The sequence below is a fragment of the Tympanuchus pallidicinctus genome, unplaced genomic scaffold (assembly GCF_026119805.1).
Source record: "Tympanuchus pallidicinctus isolate F22 unplaced genomic scaffold, pur_lepc_1.0 scaffold31, whole genome shotgun sequence".
In the NCBI taxonomy this organism is placed as follows: domain Eukaryota; kingdom Metazoa; phylum Chordata; class Aves; order Galliformes; family Phasianidae; genus Tympanuchus; species Tympanuchus pallidicinctus.
Window position 1 is genome coordinate 11,746,986 of NW_026294749.1, and position 26,949 is coordinate 11,773,934.

Genomic DNA, 26,949 nt, shown 5'->3' on the forward strand with positions numbered 1-26,949 from the left:
CTTCTTGATGTCATGTATTAAGCAGGTGTGAGTTTCAGCAGGCTGTGAAGAGAAAGATGAGAATATCTTATGCATACAATGCTGAAATTGTATGCAAGTTGAGAACAGATTCATCCAACCACAAGTAATGATGAGCTGAAGTTGCACAGTTCAGACTTCCTCCTTCATTTATGAGATATTTGTAAGAACTTTTATAGAGTACCTGAGATCTCAGGAATGCCAGTGTTACCAAGCATTGTAAGACAAGCATCACACCACCACCAAAGTGCATTTCAGTATTTCATAACTGAATTGAAGGATCTGAACAGTTACACATCATATGCTTACAGCAGAATCTGTAGAAATACAGATACATCATATGCTTACAGCATAATCTGACAGAACAACATGTTACATTAGAATAAAGTAAGGTTATTCCTCTTAAACTTATAGTGGCAGATTTGCTGTGTGCAGCAAACTATTAAGCAATATTTTCAAGTGATGCCTATATATTCTGGTAACCCAAGTGTGTTCACAGTAAAACAACAGCCCTTTTCAACACATGAACAAAATCAGAATTTACGACTAGTTTTAGTGCTACAGTTGCATACTCTGTTTGCATTTGGATTGTTATCTGCTGATTTTTAAATGATAGAGGAAGTCGTATCTGTAATATGAGTGTCATACAGGGGTCATGTTACTACTACAGCTTAACGTCAGGCTAGGCTTTGAAGTTCAAGCAAAAGTTCACTATGAAACCCCCTAGGGCCCACTTATGATGCAAATATAATCTCCTTAGAAGACAGTGTGAACACAGTGATGAGCTGACCATTTATACACCTACTACTGAACACCAAAAGCCTTGAAGAGACATGGAACGTTCTATAGTATGGCTATGGTGAGGTTTGCTCATCTTCCAACAAAAGATGATACGAGTAGTGTATCTTTCTCCTTGTTTCCCAGGTTTTCCTAATCTATGTCAGATAAGACTTTATCCATAACAGCAGGCAAAAGCATATCTTTAAAAGAACACAAGTAACTGGTACTGATTTAACACACATGAGCATGCATTTTAAGTATCATCCTCAACGTCATCTTCCAGAAAGAAAAATCCCAGGCACCAGATGGTAAACATACCAGCTGTGTCAACTCGCAGGACTTTAAAAAGCAGAAAGTCAGCCTTCTCTTTCAGAAGCTGCACGTGCAGAGTTCGAGACACATCTGATGCCTTGATCACCTTGGAAGGATGCCCATTCTGCACGTAAAACACAATTGCAGTGCTGTAGAAAGAACAGTATGGGTTAGGGCTGCTGTCTGAGATTACTTCTGTCAGGTATTCAGTTGACAGCCTTCGGTTTCGCTTGTTTCTGAATAGCAAATATCACTACTGATATAGATTAGGGAATTACATCTATAATCAGCCAGCTCCATCCAAATATCACGGCAACTATTTTATTCTGAGCCAGAAGCACCAGTAGGTTCTTGAGTTTCTTCACAGCAGAAGTGTGAGAACAAGAAAGGTCTTCCTGACTCTCACTTTATGAGAAGAATGTACTCAATGTCTGCTTTCACTCCACTTGTCTAGTACCTATCACAAAGCATCCTGAAGCAGTCAGAGGAAATCTAGAAAATTCAAGAAGTTGGTAGTACTGATCTCATCCAACATCATGTGCTTCAGGGAACAGCTCTAGTTGACAAGTAGTAGTTGGAAGCTGCAATTCAACATAGAATCTTTAAGGCTGGAAAAGAAAACTAAAGTTCATTTAATCTGACCATCAATCTATCACAACCTGTCACTCAGTGCCACATCTCCCTTTCCTTGAAAATCTCCAGACATGGTGACTTCCAACACTTTCATGGGCATCCTGTTCCAGTAACTCATGATTCTCACTAAAATAATTTTCTTCCTAATATTGAACCTGAACTTAAAGGTACTATAGCCATAGACACTGGATTTTCTTTTCCTTTTTTTAATGTTAAGAGCTTCCCAGAGAGGTGAATAAATACTGAAATAGATTTTTAAATCACCGAGCAGTTAACAAGAGGTAATTCAGGGTATGATGTCAACAGGTTTTTAACAATCATGCTGCATCTGGCCACTTCCACCCCTCTAACACAAATAGAAAAGATATTTACTTTGGAGTAGGATACTGTATGTAGAATACTGCAAAATCTGCTCATTTTTCTATGAAAAAATGCTTTTTTCTGATCAGTAACCTGGGCAAATGTATATAAGGTACTTAAAAGTATCAGAAGCTTAGAGAGGAAAAAAGGGGAACCAAAGTAAGCGTGATCAGATACAGCTGGAAAGTTAGTTTGAAATACAGTATTTGCTTCACTGTGAGAAGGTCTGTCCATCTTATTCCAGCCAGCATTTGGGAAAAATAGCAACTCTACATGGAACAGAGACACTGAAATCCTGCATGAACTTTCTTTGAAGGAAGAAAAGATAATTAAGGGAATAAAAAAAGATAATCTATGCAGAGGATTTTTTAAAATAAAATATTCAAAAACCAAGCTCTTGGAGAGCTCACTTCATCCATTTCCTACCACAACAGAGGAAACTCACTTCTTAAAATATACACAGTAGCATCTTCAATAACATTTTCTACAGTATTTTGCAACTAACTGCGAGCTGTGAAAGACTTGATGAAAATCATAAATCTTCCTGGCACAGCAGGGCATCTTTGTACCTTATATCTGAGAACGCTTGTATCTTCTGAACTTTGATATCTGAATCCAAGACATTCAGCAATACAGCTAGTTGTCTCACCAGTGTGTCCTTCTGCTGTTCACTCAGCTGTCCCACCTCAACTTGCAGAATCAGCTCCACCAGACCACTCTTTTTGGGATCTAACAGAAGAAAGACACGGTCTGGTATCAGAGCCTGGAAAATATTTCAGCACTGAATGAAGACAACATGTGGTATTACAATTACTTATCAATACTGTATATCCCTGCATAAGACCAACATCACTTATAAGACACCCCTTTTGTGTTCCTACAAAAGTACTTAGCCTACTTTTTCACATTGTTTCTGAAATAAATCTGGTAAGATAGCAATTCCACCTTTATCAGTTCGGGAAAAAAAACACTGCAGTGTGTATTTCAGCATTACCACATCTCTGTGCAGAAAAACAACATCTGCTTCCCATAATGCTGCCACGTGAAGGTCTGAGGTAAGTGCTAGGTAAGTCTGATTTTTAAGTTACCTGCCAGTGATCTACTGGCTACCAATGAGGAAAAGGGATGCAAAGACAGACTCGCAGGGTAGTATCCAAGACTTAGGGAATGAGCCTAAATGGGGACAGTCAGATTCAGAAATACCAAAAATATTTCTCTTCAAACATGAGAAATATATTCAAATAATATTTGCATTTGCAAACGAAACAAACTTCACAGACATGCAAAGATACTTTTGAGCCAACTCCCACATGACTACATTCAATAATAAAGTGAGGAAGAAATAAAATAATTCCCCAGGAACCAGACAAACATGAAATCTGACAGACTTGCCTCACATTAATTTCCTGAAAACCCAACTCATTGTTTCCATCACATAACCACCGAGCTTACAATTGAAGACAATACTATATATGAGCAATATCAGACCATGACAAGCCAATTTAAAACATTCTGAAAGTCCTGGGGGTTTGTTTTTGTTCTTCAGAATAAGAGAAGGAAAAAGCCAACACAAACACATTATTGCAGCATTTGTACCTAAACTTAATGCACAGTTCACATCTTGCTACTTGCCAAACCCATCAATAACCACAAAAAAAACAACAAGAAACTACAATGTATGATAGAAAACCAATAAGTAGCTAAATGAAAACATTAAGTGCTGTTATTTAACCTGGTAAGTGGCTCAACATCACATAGTCATTTGCTCACTTCCCCTCTTCCCAATGGGACAGGGGAGAGAATAAAAAAAAAGTAGAACTTGTGGGTTAATAAAACTATTTACTAAGACAGAGAAAAAGCAAAGGAAAATAGTCATGACTGTATACATATAAAAACGTATATGACAAGTGATGCACAAGCAATTGCTCACCACCACCCTCTGAGCAGTGGAAGAGAGCAAGATGCAGTGCCACCCTCTACAAAACTTGTGCTTGATGTTATATGGTATGGAATATACCTTTGACCAGTTTAAGTCAGCTGTCCTAATTCTATTCCCTCCCAGCTCCTTGGGCTCTTTGCTGTGAACAGCCTTGGCTTAGCAGGCAAGTATAAACATCAGTGAGTTATTAATGTTGTTTTTCTCCTAGAACCCAAACACAGCATAATGGCAGACACTCCAAATAAAGCAATCCTGTCTCATCTGAAACTAAGAGAGTAAGATGTGTAATTTTCAGATATTTATCTAGGAGAGTAATGCTGCAAATGGGAAAGAAGAACTCCGACACGTCTTGTTCAACACACACAATGCCAACTGAGAGAAGTGCAAGAAGATGACAGGAAGAGAGAATTATTTGTGTTTTAGCCTGGCAAAATCTTGTCAACACTGGAAGAAGAGAAAAGGAGAACAAAGATGAGGTATTCACAACGTATCGATGACCTTTTAATTGTCATACCAGGCCGCACTTCAACAGTAGCAGAGTCAATATCTGAATCTCCTTTGGCATCTGTCACTTGCAAGTGAAAAATATAGATTCCTTCCACCAGATTTGTTAGCTGCAATACTGCTTCATGGTCTGAGCCAAGGATCACATCCTGCAAAAACAGGCACCAGCATGGTTATACCCTCAGATAAAATTGCAGATACGAATATCAACTCACGTATCTGATAGGACAGTGTGAGCTCTTGCTTTAGCTTTATGACAAATGTGACCTATCCACAATTCATAGCAGAATAATGCAAATTTGCAAGTGGGAGTTAATAAGGATCTCTGCATACAGATTCTTTTCATTAAAACAAAACACAAAACAAAATAAAAAACACCTCGGATAGAACAGCTGACATCCTCAAGTCCCCATCTACCTGAAAGCCTGAGACAGTCACATTATTATTTCTCAATTTTACTCTAGTATCATTAGTTCTGCTTTCTTATATATCATTTCCTCTCCTTGAAGTTTATGAATTTTCAACATTTCTGCCAGCTGTAACTGAAATCCCTCCAGTCCTCCTCATATACTTAAGTGAATTACTTCTAGAAGCTTTGCTATCATCTTCCCTTCTCCTCTCGCAGTTCTTACCAATTTGCACTACTGAAAATGACACAAGCTACTTGAACCAAAGCATTAGAGAGAGCTGAGGAGATAAATCAGATGTAGACAGCATCCTCTGCTGCGTCTCATGAGTCATCCCTGCTTGCCCTTCTGCAGTGAACAACAAACCTTAGAGCTGAATTCGAATCCAGTTAAAACCTTCAAAAAAACTTACCCCGGCTGCTGGGCTTTGACCATCCCGAATCCACAGATACGACACAATCCCTTGGTCATCAGCAGATCTTGAGCCATCCAAGGTAACAGAGTTATTGGGAAGCACCAGAACATGCTTCCCACCAGCATGTGCCCGGGGTGGACTGTTGTTTTCTAGCCATAAAAGTAGTGGAGAAGAATTTGCTTTCAATTCATGCAAGATGTGATATACCATTGCCAACACACCCACACTTTAATTCTCTACCCTGATGATTACAGGCACTAACAAGAGAACCTTGTATCAAAGGGACAGGAAAAAGATGAGCGGATATACAGAATTTGGCTCTGGAATTACAATAATCTGACAAAAGCAGCTCTGCACCCTGAGTAGAACACTGACAAGAAATACTATCCAAAAATATATTTCAAAGCACTGTAGGGTACTCTACTCGTAGTCCCACAGTAACTTTTGCATCTGATCACCTTTGTCTACCTGCCTCAGAAAGACAGCTCAGCACGAGAGCACGATGCTGCACTCTGTGTAATAGAAGCTTGTGTGAAATCTTACTTTTTCATATCTGTATTTAAGCAAAGTATCCAATAATAACTGCAGATCCTGAATGCTTTTTGCTCACTGCAAAAGTGAAATTATAACATGAACTGTGAGAGAAGCATGAAAACATTTTCTTTCCAGAAGTCAGACATCACTGACTTGTGTGTAGAACAAAACTGGTAAGACAGAGCTCTGGAAAGCTGTGATGATAAATGAAATGCCTCACTGGTCTGATTATTAGCTGGAGAGAGAGGGGGAGAGAAAGGGTGGGGTGGAAGGCAGAGAGATGTAAAAGCAGAAAGTGATTTTAGCAGTTACTTGCAATACTCCTTTATTACAAAATGGAAGTTATTCTTCTTGAATCCCTTGAAAGACGACAACAAATACATTAGCCGTTCCTGTTCTGAGTTTCTTTACATTGTCAGTGACTAAACTAACTGGCAAGCTGCCTACTACATCCTAAGCAGCAGCAATAGGCTTACCTTCCTTCACAGTAATAGACAGCACACATGCACTGCTTAACCCCTGCTGGTCTTTAACTGTCAGTCTGAAGCGATAGGTGCCAACCTGAAGACCAGACACAGTTGCTATTGCTTTGTCACCATTTTCCATCTGCACGTAGCTTGGCCCACTGAAACAAAACATCTCATAAAAATAATTTGTCAAAGCCAGACAAAATTCTCTCAGAGCAGCACCACTCATATCATTTGCTGTTATGGATATTGGGGTTCTATCACTTCTACAAGCACTGACAGTAAAGAAATTAACACAGTGAGTTTAGATTAGAGAGTTCATAGTTGCTTCTTTTTCTAGAAATTCAAAACACTCAAGCAGCACACATACCATCATTAGAAGAGCAGAAAATGCACCTCAGTTCAGCCTCCTTGCTGAACTGTTCTGTGGGAGCATATGCAAATGCTGCTGGCCTAAAAGTCACTTACAACACATAGTGGGTGCCAACAAATTCATTTCTGTACTGTGGACAGGACAGCTGCACAAACTAATACCTTTGTTCTTTTATTAAGGATCAATTAGCTCTGTATTTGAGCATACAATTACAAGCTTCTCTACAGCATTTTTAATCACTATTCAACAGTGCTTCAGTCATTTCTAATGAATGCTCTGGCTAAAGGGATTGTTTGGATAATTTTTCCTTTGTTATCAACAAACTGAAGAGATTATGAAAGCACTGACAGGAAAAAATTACACATTACAGGAGAGCACCTCTGCCTGTTGCCCTCCTTAATGGAAGATAAGAGAGTTCCTATAATTTCCTCATAAAATAAGTTTGTGACTCCAGGTTTCAAGATGACACAGAATAAAACATAAGCAAGCCCAGATGAATTTAAAATTCTTATCTCTCAACCTTTTACCACCTAAGGAGGGAAACTCTCAAAGCAGTTTTCAAACACTCAAATACTTTCAACAGTATTAAGAGGCTCTGGAAGTCAAGTAATTTCTCTTTTTTTCTTTCCCTCTTTTTTTTTTTTTCCTCTAAACTGTAGATTAGTAATATATCTCTTTAGGTACCTGATTACCTGATATTTTCCCAATGATAGAGGACAATGCCTTGGTCATCTTGGCTTCTGCTTCCATCCAGTGTAGTACTTTCTACTGGGAACGTCAATTCCTTGTCAGGGCCAGCCACTGCTACTGGAGGGCTGTTATTTTCTGTAACAATAAGATTTAATGTATCACACTTGCTGGTTAGTCGCTAGCAAAGACTGTCAATCAGCAAGATTTTACACAGAATATAAAATTAGAAGCCAGCCAGGAGGCTCAAAAAGCATGAACCAGAGATTCAGAGAACCACACAGTGGCTTAAGTTGGAAGGTATCTCTGGGTACACCTGGTCCAGGCCCTGCTCAAACAGGGAAACCCAGAGCAGTTGTCCAGGCTCATGTCCAGGCTTCTGAAGATCTCCAAGAGGAGACTCCACAGCCTGTTTAGACAACCTGTGCCAGTGCTCCATCACCCACACAGCACACAGGTGTTCCAGGTGTTCAGAGGAAACCTGTTGTGTTTATGTCCACTGCCCTGGCATTGGATGCCACTGAAGAGTATGACTCCATCTTCTCTGCAAACTCCCTTTGGGTATATATGCCAATAAGACCCCCTTCTGCTCTCCCCTCATCAACCAGGTTGGTGATTTGATAACAGGATAACTGGTTGGTTAGGCATGACTTCCTTCTGGTGAACCTGAGCTTGAGGATTTTCTTGTTCTTCTTGTCCCTGGAAATGGTTTCTAGGATTAAGTTATTCCACCACTTCCTAGGGATTGCATATAACACACACAAATCAATAAAAAGTACTTGGTGGGAGAGACCAGCTCTGCAACTAGTGAAATTCCACAGCACGTTCTTCCCTGTCTCAATCACATCTGACGGCATGGTAACTCTCCATGAACTCTGTAGCCTGCTCAAGTACACTGTATAAAAGTGTTTTAAGACAGGAGTGGTGTGGCATTTATCTGCCTCCACCACTGTGACCACACAAATGTAAAGATGATACCGGGCCAAGTTTCCTGGTGCTCAAGGTCTGTGCAATGCCACTAAGCTAGTCTCAATTTCGAGCCTTTGAGGATTTGGTGAAAAAATATAACTTATTATTCTGTTCCCAAATGTTGTTGTTGTGGCATGGCAAACCACCAACACTACTATTCTCCTGTATATTCATTTCCACTTTAACCTGAATTCAGCAATAGCTCCTTCCTACTTCAACACTGTCACCAATCTAAAACATACCACCCATACATGTTGTACTTGCAATTCACATTCCTGGTTCCTTTGGTAAATGCCCATTGCAAAGTTTCCCTAAAAAGGGTCACTGACATTTAAGAGGAAATTCTTTACTCAGAGGGTGGTGAAGCACAGGAAGAGGTTGCCCAGAGAAGCTGTGGATGCCCCACTCCTGGAGTGATCCAGGCCAGTTTCAATGGGGCTTTGGTCTTGTGGGAAGTGTCCTGGCCCATGGCAGGGGGGGTGAAACTAGAGTATCTTTAAGGTTCCTTCCAACCCAATGCATTCAATGGTTCTAGAAGTAGCTGTAGAATGAGCAATATGAGGGAGACATAACACTGCTCCACAGTGTAATATGAGACCTTCACATGAGCAGAAATGTCCATTTCAGATGTAAGAACCTGCAATATGCAAATATATTATCAAAAATTGGAAAAAAAAAAAAATACTTTGTAGGCCTGGTGCACTTGCATTTACTCATCATTCAGCTCCCAAATCTAAACAATGATGTGAAAGAAGCAGCTTTTGAAACTCTCTGCTTGAGAGAGTTCATTTTTTCATCTGGCAAAAAGTAGGGAGAATTCAGATTGCACCAGGATTCTTGAAGAAATGCAAAACAGTAAGAAATTGAGCAAATCACTGACTGACACGGTGAACAGCAGGGTATTAAACTGAAAGCTACATTTTAGTTTAGTACTCTCAAATATGCATAGCGCCTTATATAATCAGGCCAATGGGAGCCTTCAGGATCACTGCCTGGATTTCCTGGAATTCTGCACTTTTTTTTACTGTTTGTTTTGATACGAAACAGAGGTGAAGGAGTCCTTGATGCAGGAGCACCAGATGTCCAGACTGCCACCTGAATGGTGCAATACAAGCACTGCAATGGGCTGCCCAGGGAGGTGGTGGAGTCACCGACCCTGGAGGTGCTCATGGAACGTCTGGATTTTGTGTTGAGGAACATGGTTTAGTGGGAGCTATTGGTGATAGGTGCATGGCTGGACTGGATGATCTTGTAGGTCTTTTCCAACCTTGGTGATTCTATGATTCTGTGAGTATAAGGAGATCAGAGTATAAGGAGATGACATTGCTAAGGCATTCAGGCTGGTCCACCCTGAAGGACCCAGATATGCCTGCAGTCAGTCAGCTTACCAGGCTGTACTATCAGAGTGACCTCAGCAGTGGACTGCTGCCTTGCTGAATCTGTGACTGTGAGCTGAAAGGTATAATCTCCTTCCTGCATTGCAGATAGCTGGAGGTATGGAGTCCGCACTCCCTGCATGGCAGTGAGAGAGAGATGAGAAAAAGTACTCATGGGGTACAAAAATATAGTAAGAGAGCAGACGTGGAGGAAAAGTAAAGTACATTTTAATTCCAAATAAGCACATGACTTGAGCAAAAGCACCTTGCAGACAAAGAGAATACTTAAAATTTGACGTACAGGCAGATGTCATATATTCAGTACTGCAACTATCAATCCAGAGATATATTTATCAACATAAAGTCTTAATTTCTTAACTTTTAGTATAATTGCTGCATTATTTCTGAACAAGAATAATTGTTAGACACATGGGACATTAACAATGACAGTGTTTAATCCAGTATTTATTTCTAAAAATAGTTAAATGCAAAAATAAGTCATTAAAAAGAACAACAGCATACTTGATTCCAGCCAGGTAGGCTTATGGAAATAGAAAAGTTAAACAAAGCAACTCTGTTCTGAGCATATACTTCCAGCACTATTAGTTAATACACACACACACACATATATATACACAAAAGCTCACAAAAAGATTAGGCCCAACTCTATGCCCTTTTGCTAACACAATGACCATTTACATATCTCATGAGGAATCACCCTTTCCATCTTCATCAATCAAAATTACAATTATCACAGTTATTCAGGGAAGTCTAATGCTAACTAAAGGATATGATACATTATTATCTGACCATCTGAGCTTTTTTTTAAAAATGATCTATACAAAGTGGTCTCTTTCCAGTTTGGAAAGCCTAAAGCATTTGCCTTTTTAACACAGAGAGCTCACATCTCTCTTAAAAATGGCTTCTGAAGTTCTGAAGCTGGAATCATTGTATTAATTACTTTAATCATCTACAAGAACCTGCACTCCAGTGAGTGTAAGTGCACTGAAATTGTATTTGTATTGATTTGAGAACTCAGATTTAAAAAAACAGAAGATAAAAGATAAATATGTAGCCATAAAAAATAAAGAGTAAAATCAATTAGCATTCATAGGAAACCCGTGTTTTATTAAGGTTGAACCAAAAAGCACACCAGTGTGTCAGCAAGAAATTGACAAAAGTCTTGTAAGTTTTCACTCAGAACATTAAGTTCTTGTTTGAGTCCTATTGTTTCCAGGAAAACGAACTGTTGAACAAAAACTTGGGCAAGTCTAATCTTCTCTCAAAAAAAAGTTTGCACCACATCTAGCCTCTCAGAAGATGCAAACCTGTGGAGCAAGCTCCAGGGTCCAGGATTAGGCAGAGTGAACTGAAGTTTTTTCCAAACCACCAGAACACAATGCAATAGCAGGGAACAGAAATGGCCATAAGGAGTGATAAAAAAAGAAAAATAAAATCACAAATAGTAATAGAGTCTAAAAAGCTGAACACAACAGAAAGGAACAACAGCACTCTGGATACTTAAATGCTTCTGAAAAATTACTTTTGTCTGTTTCTCTTCATATTAAAGGCAAAGATGAAAAAACTTTCTAGTACTGTGCAAGGAGAAATAGGCATACCTGCATTGCTACAACCTTGTCTTTGCTTCTGGGACTGAGTGACCACTCATAGCTGACAATTTCATGGTCATCACTGCTCTGGTTTCCATTCAGCGTGATGAAGTTCTGGGGCAAAGTGACTGCCTGATTAGGTCCTGCATTTGCAATAGGTGGGTAATCCACTGGTTTGTTGACACTCAGAGATGCAATTGTGGAGTTGGCTGCTCCGTCTGAATCAATCACAGTGAGTCTACAACAGGAAAAAGGCAAGACTGGACATTTGGTAGATCAGACTGCTGACAAGTCAGAAGCCAAAGATTCCCATTTTGCTTGCACTCAAAGAGAACAAAATCACTCCCTAAAACAGAGCCACTGATTTAATTTCTACAAACCTGCGCTGTAGAAAGACATAGCCTTCAACTAAGGTGGGAAGAAATTCAGAAGACTACTTTCAATCACAGCTTGCAATGTGTTTATTAAAAAAATGCACATCTATTCTGGATCCCAGATGAAACCTCTTCCGTGCAGTCAATGGCAACTCCATCAAATTGCAGAGATTTTGCTGTACGTTCTTTAAAAATGTACTCAGTAAAGAACAGTGACTTCATTCATCTGCTACTGCAGAGCAATCCCTGCACCCAACACTACTGTGGATATTCATAGACTCTGCCTCATCACAGCACAGTAACACCTCATAACTTCTTATTTCTTAAACAAACTGCTACTAATACTAATGGACCTTATTATCAGCTCTGATTTGGTAAGGAAATCTTAAGTCAAAACTAACTGTAACACAGGCTTTAAACAATCTTTACTGCCTTTCAGAAACACAGCATTATCATACACTTATTATCTAAAAATGTGACACCTGAAAGTGATGACAGACTGTTCTCCATGGTGTGGGAACTTGCTACATCTTCAATTCACCCCTTTTGTGAGTACTGCATACAGCCAAAATCATGGAAGGGAGCCACTCTTGAAGTCTTCCCCAAAAGGGAACAATAATGTTTACTGATCCTGCCATCAGCAACTGCACACTTTTGCAATGGATGCACAACCAAGTGTGTTAGGAGTATCTTCCAGCTAATTTCCTGTGAGCTTGAATAGGCTGCTGGATTGTTCAAATACCTCAGCCTCTCCCAGAGGCATATGGAAAAAGTGATTTCTTAATTCCCTTGTGTTCAGAGCACGCTTAAAAGCAATGTACGTGAGCTCTATCCTTTTCAAAAGAGGAAAAGAAAATAACAGTCTTCTGCCATTGTACAATATGGAACAATTCCAGTAGAGAACAGAGAACTGAAGCTGAAACAATTTTTGGCAATGCTTCTGCGAAGGGCCATGTTCAAGGTATGCCATACACTGGTCATCAACAGGCTTCAGCATTCTGCTGATGCTGCACTGATACATGACATACTGACCTGCAGGCTGTTACTCACTGGCAGCCAAGAGTGATTCAGTGAAAAATGCACAAGTCCAGGACAAGGTGCTAAATTAAAAAGTACAGAAAATGATCTCTGATTTTAATTAAAGCAGCCAGGACTACAAACATTGTTTTTGTCGTCTGGACAAAATCCATCGCCAGCAAGGATTAACTGGAAGAAAAAAGCAGCAAGGCAAAGGCATTTAGGAAGATAAGAACTACAAAACTCAGCACAGCATGGGACCTTGCATGGATCAGACTGCCAATATTATTCTGTTTGTCACCACTATTCAGGGGATGACTTTCACATCCTGACTTTAGTCTCATCTGAAAAAAAAATATATATATATATATTCTCTTGAAGTTATTATTGCAGGAAGTAGGAGGTTATTTGATTTCTGATACCTTGATTTGCATAGGTTTGTGCTCCTGTGCATCATTATACCAGTGTCACAAAATCACTACAAGTACTTCTTAATGAAACTGGTCCCCATCAAATGAAGGCAAAGAGCACACAGAAGTAAAATGAAGTTCTTTAAGGAGGTATGCACAAGCACCAAAAAAAACCCCATCCAGCTGGCATCACAGAAATGCCTGAAACTCAAAAGAAAATCATCCATGCAGGTGTACCTGAAAGTGTAATTTCCAACGACAAGGTTGGACAAGTGCAAGACAGGTGTGTCAGCAGATGCTTTCTGCTCCCGCAAAGGCCCTTTAATTTCTTCCCAGTGGTAACTCACGATCTTCATATCATCTGTACTTTCTAGATGAATTAAAGAAAAATGTATCAGTACCCTGTGTAACATCAGGCTGTATGAATACTAACGTCTCTTATGCACTGATCCCTAACTGTTTTTCTACAGTTCATGTACAATAGATATTGAACCAGATGATGAGTTACATTTTGAATGCTTTACCACAAAAAAAAACAAAGGTAAAGTCAATTTCAGCCAGCCTCTCTGCGGATGAATCACAGAACTACAAAATGGCTCAATGATCACCTAGTTCCAAACCCTGTCACAGGCAGGGTTGACAACTGCTACATCAAGCACTAGATCAGTTTCAAGAGGGCTCCATCCAACCTGGCCTTGAACATCTCCAGGGATGGGGCATCCACAACCTCTCTGGGCAGTCTGTTCCAGTGCCTCACTGCTCTCTTAGTAAAAAACTTCTCCCTGACACCTAATCTACACCTCCCCTCCTTTAGTTTAAAACTATCCTCCTTGTCCTATCACTATCTCTGTATAAAGTTCCTTTCCTTTCTGTTTATAATCTCCCTTTAAATACTGGAAGGTCACAATGAGGCCTTCCCAGAGCTTTCTCTTCTCCTGTCCAAATAAACAAAGGTTCCTGAGCCTGTCTTCATAGAAATGCTGCAGCCCTCTGATCATCTTCATGGCTCACCTGTGGACTCAGCTCATAAGCTTTACAACTTCCCTGTGTTGAGGACCCCAGACCTGGATGCAGTACTCCAGATGGGGCAGTCTACAACTTCTTGTACGTTCTACAGTTTGTTTGTTCTTAGTAAATATAAAAGCAAACCTTTGCTTAACTATTAAACAAACTCAGAGGAGCAGTAATCAAAACATGTCAGCTCTCTATCATGGACCCAGACTGGCACAGAGGCCAGTAATGGTAAGTAACCCCAGTAACCCCAACCAGGACATAAGAAATTTCTAAGGCCACACACTATCTCAGTTCACAAGTAGAAGGCTGCATTTTACCACTACTGTCTTGATGTGCCAACTGTATTTCCACAAATACACAAAGTCAAGCAATCATGTCTTCTGTAACTAAAAACTTCAGAAAATAAGAATCTTCCAAGTGCAGCTCATTCTAGAATACATATCATTCAATCTTATACATCCAATTAACTCAACCTTTTTAAAAACCACTTATAACTGCCCTCAAATTCCCAACGTGAATAATGATTCAGGGAACTTCTGTGCATTGAATGGAAAGAATTCCACTCAGTATGGATGAACAGTTTTTAACTGCATTAAAAATACAGTGTAATACAAGTAAGCGAGTACATACGACTGCCATCAATGAAGGTAGAAGTTGTAGGCAAAGAAACTTCTTGTACTTTGGGTGAAGCAACAGCAACAGGTGGCTGGTTAATTCTGATTGCTGTGAGAAAGATAGGATTGAAAAAAACTGTGAGGACCTGGGCAAAGATAATCTGGTAACTCTACAAATCAATAGTCCTCAGTAACCTACATCTAAAAATGACAGCTCTGCAATATCTGCTGTCCAAAGGATACAAAAGGTTACTGAAGAGCATCAGGCTTCTGCTGCAGCCCCTTCCACCTGGTACAACTCAGGAAAGACCCGTGCTGTAACTTGCAGCTACAGCCAGTTGAGCACCTAAAGCCTGATCCTTGTAGTATAGAAGGTGTCATGATACTACCTCAAGCCTTGTACACATTAGGCACGATCCTAAGCTGCACTTCCTTAAAATGCTTTAAAGACAGAAAGACATGAAATACATCTCTGCATAACTGGACTTCTAAATGCCCTTGGAAGACAGACCGTTACACAAGCACGTTGTATGACCACTTGTGTTGAAGAAATTAATTCTTTCAGTCAACTGACTTACCTGGTTTGACAGTGACATTTACAAAACCTTCGCCAAAGGCATTTTCACCAGAAACTGTCACTTTGAAGGCGTAAAGTCCCACCGACAGCTGAGGCACACACAGAACAAATCCAGTTACGTGATGAAACATACAGATGCAACACGCACACAATCTGCCAATCATGCTGTAAACATAGAAAAATCTGGATATCTGAAACTTAGAGTTCCTTCCATAAACCCATACATAAGAAACACTGTTTACTGTTTAGAGGTGAGGAACACAAAGCCAACACTTAGGAATTTTTACTCTATCTTAGAAAATTATGAGGGTCTGTAGAAGATGGCATGTTTCTGAAGATCTATGAAAGAGTTGGTGATACATGCAAGTGAAGAAAACTCACAGTAACATGAATTCCTCAAACAAAGGTACCCTTCATCACATGTTAAATTCCTGTGAAAGAACTGAACAAACTAAATAAGCTTGAGCTTACAGTTCACTTACATGAGAGAGCTTCAGTGTCCGGGTGTACCTGCGCTCCATTTCACCACCATAGTCAGCAGGGTGACTAATTAATCTCCACTCATAGTTATAGGATGTTTCTTAGTGCAATAACACAATAAAAGAATGATCAGATTTCCTTTCTAGGTAAGTCCAGGAAACAAAGAAATCAAGTTCACTACCAGTCAGATAAAATGCTACAGTAGGAAATCATGAGTGCTATTGTTTGAGACAGAAAAATGAAGCGTTACAAATGCAAGTTATGCTTCCATAGTATGCTGTAACTTGCTAAAATAGCAACAGGAACAGTTTTCACAAATAACTTTAAAATCCAGCTTTACATGAAGTGAATGCATTTTACATGGCTACCTATGAAATATGTATTCTTTGCTACTGTAGCTCAGAATCTGGTGGTTTTAAGGTCAGTGTGTTCAGATTCCACCTTTTTTCCATCTCTGCTTAAAAACAAGATGCTATAACCAGGGCAACATAATCTTTAGGTAGAAATGACAGGCTTTCTGTTGAATCATTTGGCTAATGAATTCAGATTCTGAAAACACAAGCCATTTCAAAATGTGAAACTCAAAGGAGGAAATGCTTTCAGCAATTGGATTCACAAAAAAAAACCCAAAAACCAGAACAAAAACAAAACAAAAACAACAGTAGAAGGAGGAGATAAGAAAGACATCTTCTCCGTAACTGCAGATGATCACATAACTCAGGACTCATCTGCATTTACACATTGGTACTGTGAGCATGTCCTGTATGGCAGGGCCATTTAACTCACCTGTTGGTGGTGGTGGGACAACAAAAGCATTCAGTTCAACCTCATTTTTGGGTAGCATCACTTGTATGTTATCTCCAGCAGACACAATAAGTTCTTTTACTGTATCTAAGACAGAATGAGAACATTATGTTTTAGAAGACGAGGTGGGTATAGATTTAGTATCTTCAAGTATTATTTGCAACAGATTAAGCAAAATTTGGCAAACAGGCAAAGATAATTAAAACAAAAAGAGATTCCTCGATACATAATCAAATAGTAATTATAATCATGACTATGGCTACTTCACTTTTTACTGAACTATTCCAGACAATTGCTCTTCCCTAAATATGAAAATTTCACCTACTTGTATGAGTTCTGATTTTTTCTGATATATCAGAGTTAACTTTGCTCTGCAGAAAGAATTACGCATTTTTCTTAATTCATTGGAATTACAGGAGTTCAAAAATGTCCAGAGTACAAAAAGAGTCATCAGAATCAAAGGAAACATCACAAAACTTCATGAAAGTAGCTAATATAGTCCACCCTAAAACTAACGCCTCTTTTCCACCAGGAAGCACTACCTGTGTATTTGTGTTGCATTTGGGTAGGCATAGCCAAGAGTCCAGCTCATGGGGTCACTTTCAAAGATTCTGCTAGAGGAGCAGGGTTATCTCATAGCTAAACTGCAATTCAACCTGTGTGTCATCCAGAAACAGTTCTTGCCTGTGAAAAATCTTTCCTTTTCCAAAAATACTCAAGTCTACAAACCCACTCTCCAACAGGAACATACCAAAGCACAAGTTCAAGCAAGGTTCTCACAGATCTGTTTTTCAAAGGTTTTAGATCTGTTCCTGAATACTGGGAGTCCACAGAGCAGAAGTCCTCTAAAGGCAACACTCAATACTATCTAGACATCCAATTTAAACTCTTAATAGATGAGTAAGAGATGACTTAGCAGTGCCAGATGACAGGTCAAAATAGGGAAACAGTGAAGAGGCCATGATGACACCTTCTGTCATTGCTTCTTAAATCTAAGGCCCTAGAATTGCTCACAGAAGTTGACTTAGCCATCAGCAGAGTGGAGGTTTGTGCTTCTAAAATCTTTTGACCTCTCTCGTAAGGTGAGAACAAAATGGCTAAATGAGCATGATGACCAAAAGAGGAGGAGACACTGTCTCCCATATTGAGATAGTAAGGCTGAGCACAAACTTGAGGCAATCCTTATACAAAGCAATACTTTATAGTGAGATTCATCACAACCTTCCATTTCAGCTGCTTCTTCCAAGTACCTTTTCTAAATCTTCTTTAGCCTGCTATTGTGAAGGAGGAGCTGCCCAGTCAACCCTCAGTGGTAATGATTATTCATTGTCTTGGAGAAAAACCCCCTTGCAACTCATCTCTTTCCTTTACCTTCTACTACTACCTGGCTAGTAGATCTACATCCTGCTAGCCAGGCCATGGCAGAAGGTGCCAGGAATGTCCCAGATCAGACCCATTCTACCAGGAAGCAAAGTGCTTAGCTCTACATATCCCTCAGAAGCACAGAAAAACATACGTCTGTGCTTCTCTGACTCTTGTGGCCCTTCTAACCCTTTGCCAGGATACAAAGGAAGGGGGGAAACTTGCCAGAAGAAAGGAGTTACGCTAACATACAGACAGAATTTAACACAATTACAGACAGCAAAGCGGTTAAAGACATCTTCTTCAAAGTAAGAACTTTTTGCCCTGCAGCTGGAAGTCTTATAAGCCTTTTTAGAGCTTTGAAGTCATCACATTTTTTTTCAAGATGAAGTGTTGTTCTCCCCTGTTAAGGGCTGAGCTTCCTCAAGTCCCACCTGTGTTCCTGCATGATATCTGACAGCTATACATGGTGGGAACCCTACTGAAGAGTTTCTGAGAATGAACAGAATTCTGAAGCCACACAAAAACAACAGTATGGCTAGAAGAGACTGTTGGGAAACTCCAGAAAGTCAGGTACTTCTCACCAATATAAAAATTAACTCATTAAGAAAATGCCCTTAATCTCTGCTTTTTGCAAAGTTGTTATAATTTCCCACTGATGTTACGCTTGATCAGAATTTTGCTTCAGAAGTAACCAGCTAAAAGGGATGGAGCTTCCAATGTTACTGCAGGACTTCATGCTTAAGGTGGGATGAGGCTGCACTTGAACAGAGTTCGTAACTAAGAAAAGGATGCAAGCCTGACAGTATTGAAGCCCTCCCATTCAGCAGGCCCTCTCCAGCTATGTTGAAACATTACCTGCTTTGGCAGCCGTAGCAGGAGGTGTAAATTGCTGCAGGGTTTCAGATGGCACAGTACTACTGGGAAGCAGCATGATTCCATGTTCAGTCACATTGTCTGGTGCCACTGTAGGAGTCTGGGCTTTGTTTGACACATCTAGGGAGAATTCCAGTTTGTCTGATGGAGGGGAATAAGAAGGAACCTGAAAAATGAATTATAGGGAAACAATGTCTTAAATAAATCACTCTTTACCTTTACAGATTTAGGGGTACACTGTTCTTGAAAGAGAATGTGGGGTTCACTTACTAACTTAAGTAGTTAGGAGGTTTTATTCATGAAGAATATCTATCAAAGAAGGAGTGTTTTGTTTCTTTCCCCCCGTCAGTCTCTATAGGAAATGCTCATTTTTTTCCCAAGCTTCAGATGCAGAAAAGGACTTTTTTAACTTTCCTCACTTCTAATGAAGTGCCCTAAATCTCTCTACTTGAGTCAACAAGCAGTGAAGTTCTTCTTAACCACCACCCTTGTAAACTGATCTAGAAATGCAATGAAAGACACAGCAAGTTATGCAGGAATGACCAAGCAGGTCATTGAAATGACCATGTTAGATTTGCCCGTCACCCCTCCCTTCTTTCAGGCCCCATCACCTTCCCAAGACACAGTCTGAATGGGACAGCATATTCTCCGTACCTTCTCCCACCAAGACTTACTTCTGACCATATACCTAGAGGAAAACATTTTCCCTATTATGGCACACAAAGGCAGCAGATACCTGGGGTGCATTAAAAAGAGCATGGCCAGCAGGTCCAGGGAGGAGATCCTCCCGCTCTACTCTGCCCTGGACAGGCCTCACCTGGAGTTTTGTGTCCAGTTCTGGGCTCCCCAGTATAAAAAAGACAGGGATCTCTTGGAGAGAGTTCAGTGGAGGGCCACAAAGATGATAAAGGCCCTGGAGCAGCCCTGCGAGGAAAGGCTGAGCAACCTGGGTCTGCTAGCTTTGAGAAAAGAAGACTCAGAAGGGATCTGATTAATGTTTATAAATATCTTAAGTGTGGGAATCAAAGGGACATGGCCAACCTCTTTTCAGTGGTCTGCAGGGACAGGAGAAGGAGAAATGGCCATAAACTGGAGCACAGGATTTTCTGCACCAACATGCAAAGGAAATTCTTCACAGTGAGGGTAATGGAGCACTGGAACAGGCTGTCGAGGTGGGTTGTGGATTCTCCTTCTCTGGAAGGATTCAAGACCCGCCTGGATGCAGACCAGACCTGTGCAGTCTCTGGAAGGGATCTCTGGAGATCATCTACTCCCACTTCTAGCCTATGATGGTATCTCAGCTAGCCTGTATTTCAAGTCTTAACAAACTTGCAGTTTTACATGCACACACACACACACTTCCTCCATTTCAATCATTCCTTCCAAGAACATCAGTTGCCTTCTTCACTTGTCTTTTTCTTCCCTACAGCGATAGCAAAAAAAAAATTGGCGTTTTTACAGCAAGAGAAAGGCAACTGTTGGTTACAAAACCTGCTGGAATTAAGGGAAATCCAGACACTGCTTGATTTCCCCTGAGGCGTGACAAACACAGCAGACGCTGGCTTTACTGCCTGTTCCAACTTTCCCACTGATCCCGTTCTGTTCTGATGGAGCCAAAGACTATTTAGAACTGACCAAATCTGCTAACATACACAGGGAATAGGTGCATCTTTCTTAGGTAGCTACATTAGGTTTAAAGTACTTAACAGGTTTTAACTTTGGCTTTTCTTATTAGCAGACACTAGAGAAGGATTCAGACATTTAAGGAGAACAGACATTTACCCAGTTTATGTGGTCCAAAAAAAACATCAAACCAACAGAGCAACCAACACTGTCCCTTCTTATAAACCTTTCTAAATGTTCTACAAGCATTTTAAAAGCTATTTATTCAGCTCTATTACATCTACAACACCTCTTTAGGCATTTACTAACGTGAATCCTGTAGAACAAGATTTTGTTGATGGAGGAACTTATGTTTACTGGTCTTGGCCTTTGGATGCTGACAGGACCACTACCATTACTAAGCTTATGACCTGTAATTGAAACATCAAGTGACAGAAGGGCAGAACACCAAACCAGTCCTCTTATACCAGGTTCAAGCCTTGTTGTCAGAATACCTCCAAAGAAACCCAACAAGATCTTTGAAACAGTCCTGCTCTTCATCATCTGAAAGAGAAGTGTGCTTCAGTGATTCATCTGCCTATTAAGATAACCCTCTCCACTTCAGCCTTTTCTGCACCGTAATGGACTGTAACTCACTTGAGTTTCAGGGCTATGTTACAAAACTACAAGCTTGTTGAAAAAAACAACTGTTGCGTGGCATCACTTGCCTGCTTCTCAAGGGGAACACATACCTCTTCTTGCAAAGCATTGGCAGGCTGTGTAAGCATCTCAACAGCTGCTCTGCTTTCATATGTCTTCCCAGGGAACGGTGTAATCTCTGGGAGAGAAGATAGCCTCTCTGTGGAGTGCTCACTGACAGAGCTCAATTCAGTTGTGTTTTTACTTAGAAGGCTTTCGACCTTTCCAGCTTCCTCTTCCTGGTTTTCTCCGTTGTCGCTGACTGAAGTGTTGAAGCCATTTTCACCTGCTACCATCAGGCCCCAGTCAGCATAATCCGTGCTCTCCTTCTGATCGTGTCTGAGGCTCACCTGAAAGGGGTCCTGCTCCAAATCTTTATAATCATCTATGTATTCAGGTATCTCCTCAAGGCTGAGTTCTTTGCCAAGAAAAGACACTTCCTCAGATGGCTCTTTCTGACGTCCCACAGAGTGCACGATGCTTGGGATCACCTGCCCAAATCCCAGCAGTGAGGCTGGCCTCTGAGAAGGTCTCAGCACAAATGTTAGATAGGACTTTACCGTCTCAATTGTTTTAGGTTCGCAGTTCTCTTTGTGCTGGCAGTTCACAACGTAACAGCGCCGTTCAAACATCCAGGACAAGTCACAACCAGAGAGGTCACAACACGCCGTGATGCATTCAGACACTGATGCAGCATGAGGAACTCGCATAATTTTAGTGGTTTCTAAGTTGGGAGATATTACTGCACTTGAATACGTGGCTCCTTCTCTGCACTGCTCGCAATTGGAACCTGGAACAACAACGCCAGCATGAAGAACAGCACAACAAAAACATAAAATTGTTTTCTATAACTCAAAGGGGATTATGGCAGGAGACAAGATAAAGGCAGATGCTACCCAACTTAAATAAACTCACTGCTTTTAACCACTACTTTTCTTACAGCATGCCCATTTGCAGCAGCACTTGTACTGGGTGGGATTTCTCAACGTAGGATCTTAATCTATTTTATAAAGTCTTCCTTATTCACTTGATACAAATGCCATCACTAAGAGATCAAAGTTAGGTGTAATTCTGTAAGCAAGAACAGAGCAGGGAAGAGGAAAAAAAAATCATGCGGTACTTCCACCATAGCAAAGTGAGTAAAAAACATGTTTCACAGCAAAAGTTGCTATTAAAAAAAAAGGAAAAAAAAAAAAGAAAAAGAAAAAGGCAGTTACATGTCATTGCTCCAACTGAGAAAGAAAGCAGCTAGGATTTATGGTTGAGACACCAGATATCTCACTTGAACTTCATGGAAGTTCACCCACATTATTGCTGGACTAAATATAAAAGATCCGGAGATAGGGAGGGGAATTCCCCAAATTTTGCAGCTTTAACCATTTTATGAGGAATCCCAAGAGCTTGCTCCCATGGAGAGAATACTTACAGCTCCACTGCAAAGGAAGGAATGACACTAGATTTTCAGAGAACATCAGAGACCATGAGCATGAAGTGTTTAAACTGAGCATGAATCAACGTAAGCTATATAGTTTTCTACATCTTCTCATTCCATATGTTACAACTGCAGTTCAGAATCTCTCCAAAATTCAACTTGAGGAACATGATAGTGCTTCAAAAAATTACTGAGTAAAACCAGCAATTCTTTTCAGCACTGTTTTCAATCAGGCTTGTTAACTCTGCCGTGAAAACATGATGCCACTACTGTGGAACTAACACAGTAATGCAGGACAGTGTTTGACCTGCCTGCCTTACATGCCATAACATGGTTGTTAAGTGAGTTCTGGTGGCAGAAAATGCATTATTAGTGATAGCATTGGAAAAAGACTGTTTAACTAATGGATTAATGACTGCTCAACTTCAGACAGGGCACCCAGAGGAGCTCTAGATTAAAATGCTGGAGTTCTTCTCTGAAGGGCTTGTACAGTATGGGGATTAAGCAAGATGAGTGAAGAGATCTGCATGTAGTAGCAGGGGTAAAGTATTTTTGGGAAGACAGCAACACGGTGGGACAGTTGTTAAAAGTAGAATGTTGCAAAAGAGCATTACAGGCCCTTAAAGAAGGTCAGGCTGAGAAAACAAGGGGGGGGGAGCAGCCACTGAGGCTCTGGAGCATGTCCAGACAAGGGCAATGAAGCTGGTGAGGGGTCTAGAGTAACATTATGAGCTGAGATTGTCTAGTCTGGAGAAGGCTCAGAGAGACCTTATTGCTCTCAATAATTAACTAAGGGGGGATGTAGTGAACTGGAGCTCAGCCTCTTCAGACTCTACAGACAGCAACCTTATGCTCATGGGATTCACGGAGGACTTCAACAGCCTCAGTATTTGTTGGAAGGGCAACACACCCAGAGAGAAGTAATCGAGGATGTTCCTGGAGTGCACTGATGACAACTATCTCCTCCAAAGTGAGAGATGCCAATAAGAAAAGGTGCTTTGCTGGACCTCACACTCACACCAAGGGACTTGTTGTCAGAGGTGGTGTTAGGTGCAGTGAGCATGAGATAGTGTAATGCAGGATCCTCAGAGCAGGGAGAAAGAAAGCTCAATAGCAAGCTCACAACACTGGAATTCAGGACAGCAGACTTTGGCCTCTTCAAAGATCTGCCTGGAAGAGTATTGTGAAATAAGATCCTGCAGGGATGAAGGGCCCAAGAAGGCTGGTTAATATTCCAGGATTACCTCCTCAAAACTCAAGAGCAGTCTGTCTCAGTGAGGAGGAAGCCAGGCAAAAGCCTTCATGGATGAACAACAAGCTCCTGAGTCAAAGACAAAAAGGAAGCACACTGAGGGTGAAAGCAAGGACAGGTAATCTAGAGGGAATACAGAGACACTCTTGGAGCATGCAGAAATCAAGTTAGGAGAGCTAAGGTTAAAAGAGAAATTTAATCTGGACAGGAAATTCAAGGGCTTCTTCAAGTACATCAGTATCAAAAGGAAGACTAGGGAATATTTGGGGTCTTCACTGAACAAAACAGGGAAAACACACAGGACAGCTAAAAGTCCTGTGAGATCAGAGTCTCAGAGTCTACAGGAAAGGCAAGGAATATGCACTCGTTAGTAGATGATCAGATCAAGGAACACTTAAGTAATCTGGATATCTGCAAGTCTGTAGACGTTGATGAGGTGTACTCATGAGAACTGAGGGAGCTGGCAAATACCATTCTTAGGCCACTATCTGTAGTCTTTGCTTGATTGCAGTGGCAAGAAGTGTAGAAAGACTGAAAGAAAGTAAATGCCTCTTCTGTCTTCAGCAATGGCAAGGAGGACCTATGGAACTACAGGACAGTCAGCCTCACCTCAACATCTAGGAAGGTGATGGAGATAATCCTGGAAACCAAGCACATAAAGGACAGTAAAGTCATGAGGAGTGGTCAGCATGGATTCACCAAGGGGAAATCATACCTGACCAATCTAATGAGCTTCTATAATCAAACTAAAAGCCAAATGGTTGAAGGGGGAGCAGTGTACGTTGTCTTCACAGACTTCAATAAGGCCTTGGACACTGTCCCCCTCCTAGCAAAGCTAATGAAGTATAAGCTAGATGAGCAGGTAGTGAGGGAGACTGAAAACTGCCTGAATAGCCCAGAGAGTAGCAGTCACTGGTGCACAGGTTAGTTGGAGGCCAGTAATGAACAACACAGTCCAGGGATCAATACAATCTTGTACCTTTATTAATGACCTAGATGATGGAGAAGCGTGCTCATGGCAAGTTTAGAGGTGGCACAAAACTAGCAGGAGTGTCTAATATGTCATAGGGTCACAGGCTACAGAAACAGGCTGAACATCATCAAGGGGATCAACATCATATGGGGAACACACCAGATAGAAAGCAGCTCTGCAGAAAAGGACCTTAGAGTCCTTGCAGACACCAAGTTGAACGTGAGGTAGCAACACACTCTTGCTGCTAATGATAACCTGGGCTGCGTTAGGCTAAGTATTCACAGCAGGTGACCCTTCCCCTCTAACTCAACATTGGAGAGGCTACACCTGGAACACTATGTCCATTTCTGGGCTCCCCGAAAGAGTGGACATGGGGCTACTAGAGAGGCCAAAGAAGGGCCACAAAAGTGATGAAGGGACTAAAGCATCTCACCTGTGTGGAAAGGCTGAGAGACCTGGGAGAGTTTAGCACAGACGAGGCTTGGAAGGGATCTTATCAATGTCTACAAACACCTGAAGGGAGAGCAGAAAGAGGACAGACCCATGCTCTTCAGTGGTGCCTAGTACCAAGAATACAGGAAGGGCCTTCTGAATACCAGGAAGCACTTCTGTGCTGTGTGGATGAGAAAGCACTGGCACAGTATGTGCAGAGAGGTGTAAAGTCTTCTCCTTGGAGATTTCCAAAAGCTGCCTGGACATCCTATTCTGGGTGTCCCTGCTTGAGCAGAGGGAGCTGTACCAGATGACTTCAGAGGTCCCTTCCAAACTAAACCATGTTGTGCTATTCTTCCCTCTTATTTAGAGGCATTTATTTGTGTGTGCTGGCTTTTGGCTAACATTTGAGTGTCTTTGATGTAAAATAAAGTGTCTTTTGACACTCAGCCTTTGGCTACTGGTGTGTACATGGGAAGAAATGCTTATTTATCTTATTCCTCACAAAGCCCATGACTAGCAGTAGCCAAGCATGTTTAAAAATCATGGCCTTGAACATGGTCTAGGAGAATGTATTTCTAAATAAAGGGATGTGATGTAATAATAAGTGAACTGCATGGAGGAAAAGAAAACAAAAGACTAGAGTACACAAAACCTACATTGGCAGATAGCTACTGATTTATCTTTGTGCTTCTGTCGGGGTTGCTAATCCAAGAATAAAGCACCACAGTATAAACAAATAATATGTGAAATCTCATGCTCCGCTATGAGAGCTTTCTTACAGATGCACAAATGCATTTCAGTAACATTGCCATGCAAGATCTGTCTTAAATACAAGGTTAGCATATATCTGTTCAAGTGGGAAACTAGACTGAATTCCCACCTGCAAAATAAACTGTCATTCTTGTGGTATGCAGCATCTTCTCTCTCTGAGAGATATCTGTGCATAGGTTAGTCCAGTTAACAGGACAGTTTAAATTTATAGTCTTTATTTATATATAGGAAAAAAATATATATATATTAATTTTATTAATGCCCAGAATGATTTAAATCTATTGCAGTGTAAGCTGATTTCTTCAATGAACGAACCATCCAGTGGATTAAAATCCAGTGGAATAAAACTGTGAAATAAGGAATGCCTGTAGAAATTGAGCTACATCCACAGATCTAAGAAGTCAGGCATTCATACAGCATGAAGTGCTGAGTGAAGAGAGGGTCATGGCCTGGCTGGGATAGAGTTAATACTCTCCATACAGACTCTTATGATGTGCTTTGCATTTGTAATGAAAACAGTGATGATAACTCAGCAATGTTTTTAATTGCTGCACAGCAGTGCTTGCACAGAGCCGGACTTTTCTACTTCTGATACTTCCCCATCCCACTTCAGGAGGGTGGGCTGTGGTGCTGAGCTGCCTGGAAGGTTAAACCACAACAGAGACATGGAACACTAATATAAGGCACTAATCCCTGTTGCCACAGCCAGATTAAGTCTTCTACAAACCATAAAGATTAGTCAAGGTCACTGATAAATGTCTATATCCATTAGGTCATCTGCCTATTGGTCTAATTTTGTTTTGCATCAAAACCACTCAGTAGCAAAAATTTATCACAGACAAATGCCAGCTAGTAAGAGGAGAAAGTATCACA

General features: G+C 40.7%; 1 protein-coding gene across 4 annotated transcripts in view; it reads right to left on the reverse strand.

The window, feature by feature from the left end:
• KIAA0319 (KIAA0319 ortholog) overlaps window positions 1-26,949 on the reverse strand; it is a 55,439-nt gene that overhangs the window by 14,355 nt on the left and 14,135 nt on the right. For all 4 annotated transcript variants that reach the window (XM_052697978.1, XM_052697977.1, XM_052697976.1 and 1 more), the window contains 15 exons: window positions 21,267-22,003; window positions 18,895-19,078; window positions 16,657-16,761; window positions 15,873-15,970; window positions 15,392-15,479; window positions 14,830-14,922; window positions 13,423-13,555; window positions 11,394-11,622; window positions 9,787-9,910; window positions 7,435-7,567; window positions 6,379-6,527; window positions 5,366-5,517; window positions 4,557-4,695; window positions 2,673-2,832; window positions 1,117-1,259 (listed from right to left, as the gene is read on the reverse strand). In XM_052697978.1, coding sequence (XP_052553938.1) covers window positions 1,117-1,259; window positions 2,673-2,832; window positions 4,557-4,695; window positions 5,366-5,517; window positions 6,379-6,527; window positions 7,435-7,567; window positions 9,787-9,910; window positions 11,394-11,622; window positions 13,423-13,555; window positions 14,830-14,922; window positions 15,392-15,479; window positions 15,873-15,970; window positions 16,657-16,761; window positions 18,895-19,078; window positions 21,267-22,003 — 2,667 coding nt within the window. The remainder of the gene's footprint in view (window positions 1-1,116; window positions 1,260-2,672; window positions 2,833-4,556; window positions 4,696-5,365; window positions 5,518-6,378; window positions 6,528-7,434; window positions 7,568-9,786; window positions 9,911-11,393; window positions 11,623-13,422; window positions 13,556-14,829; window positions 14,923-15,391; window positions 15,480-15,872; window positions 15,971-16,656; window positions 16,762-18,894; window positions 19,079-21,266; window positions 22,004-26,949) is intronic.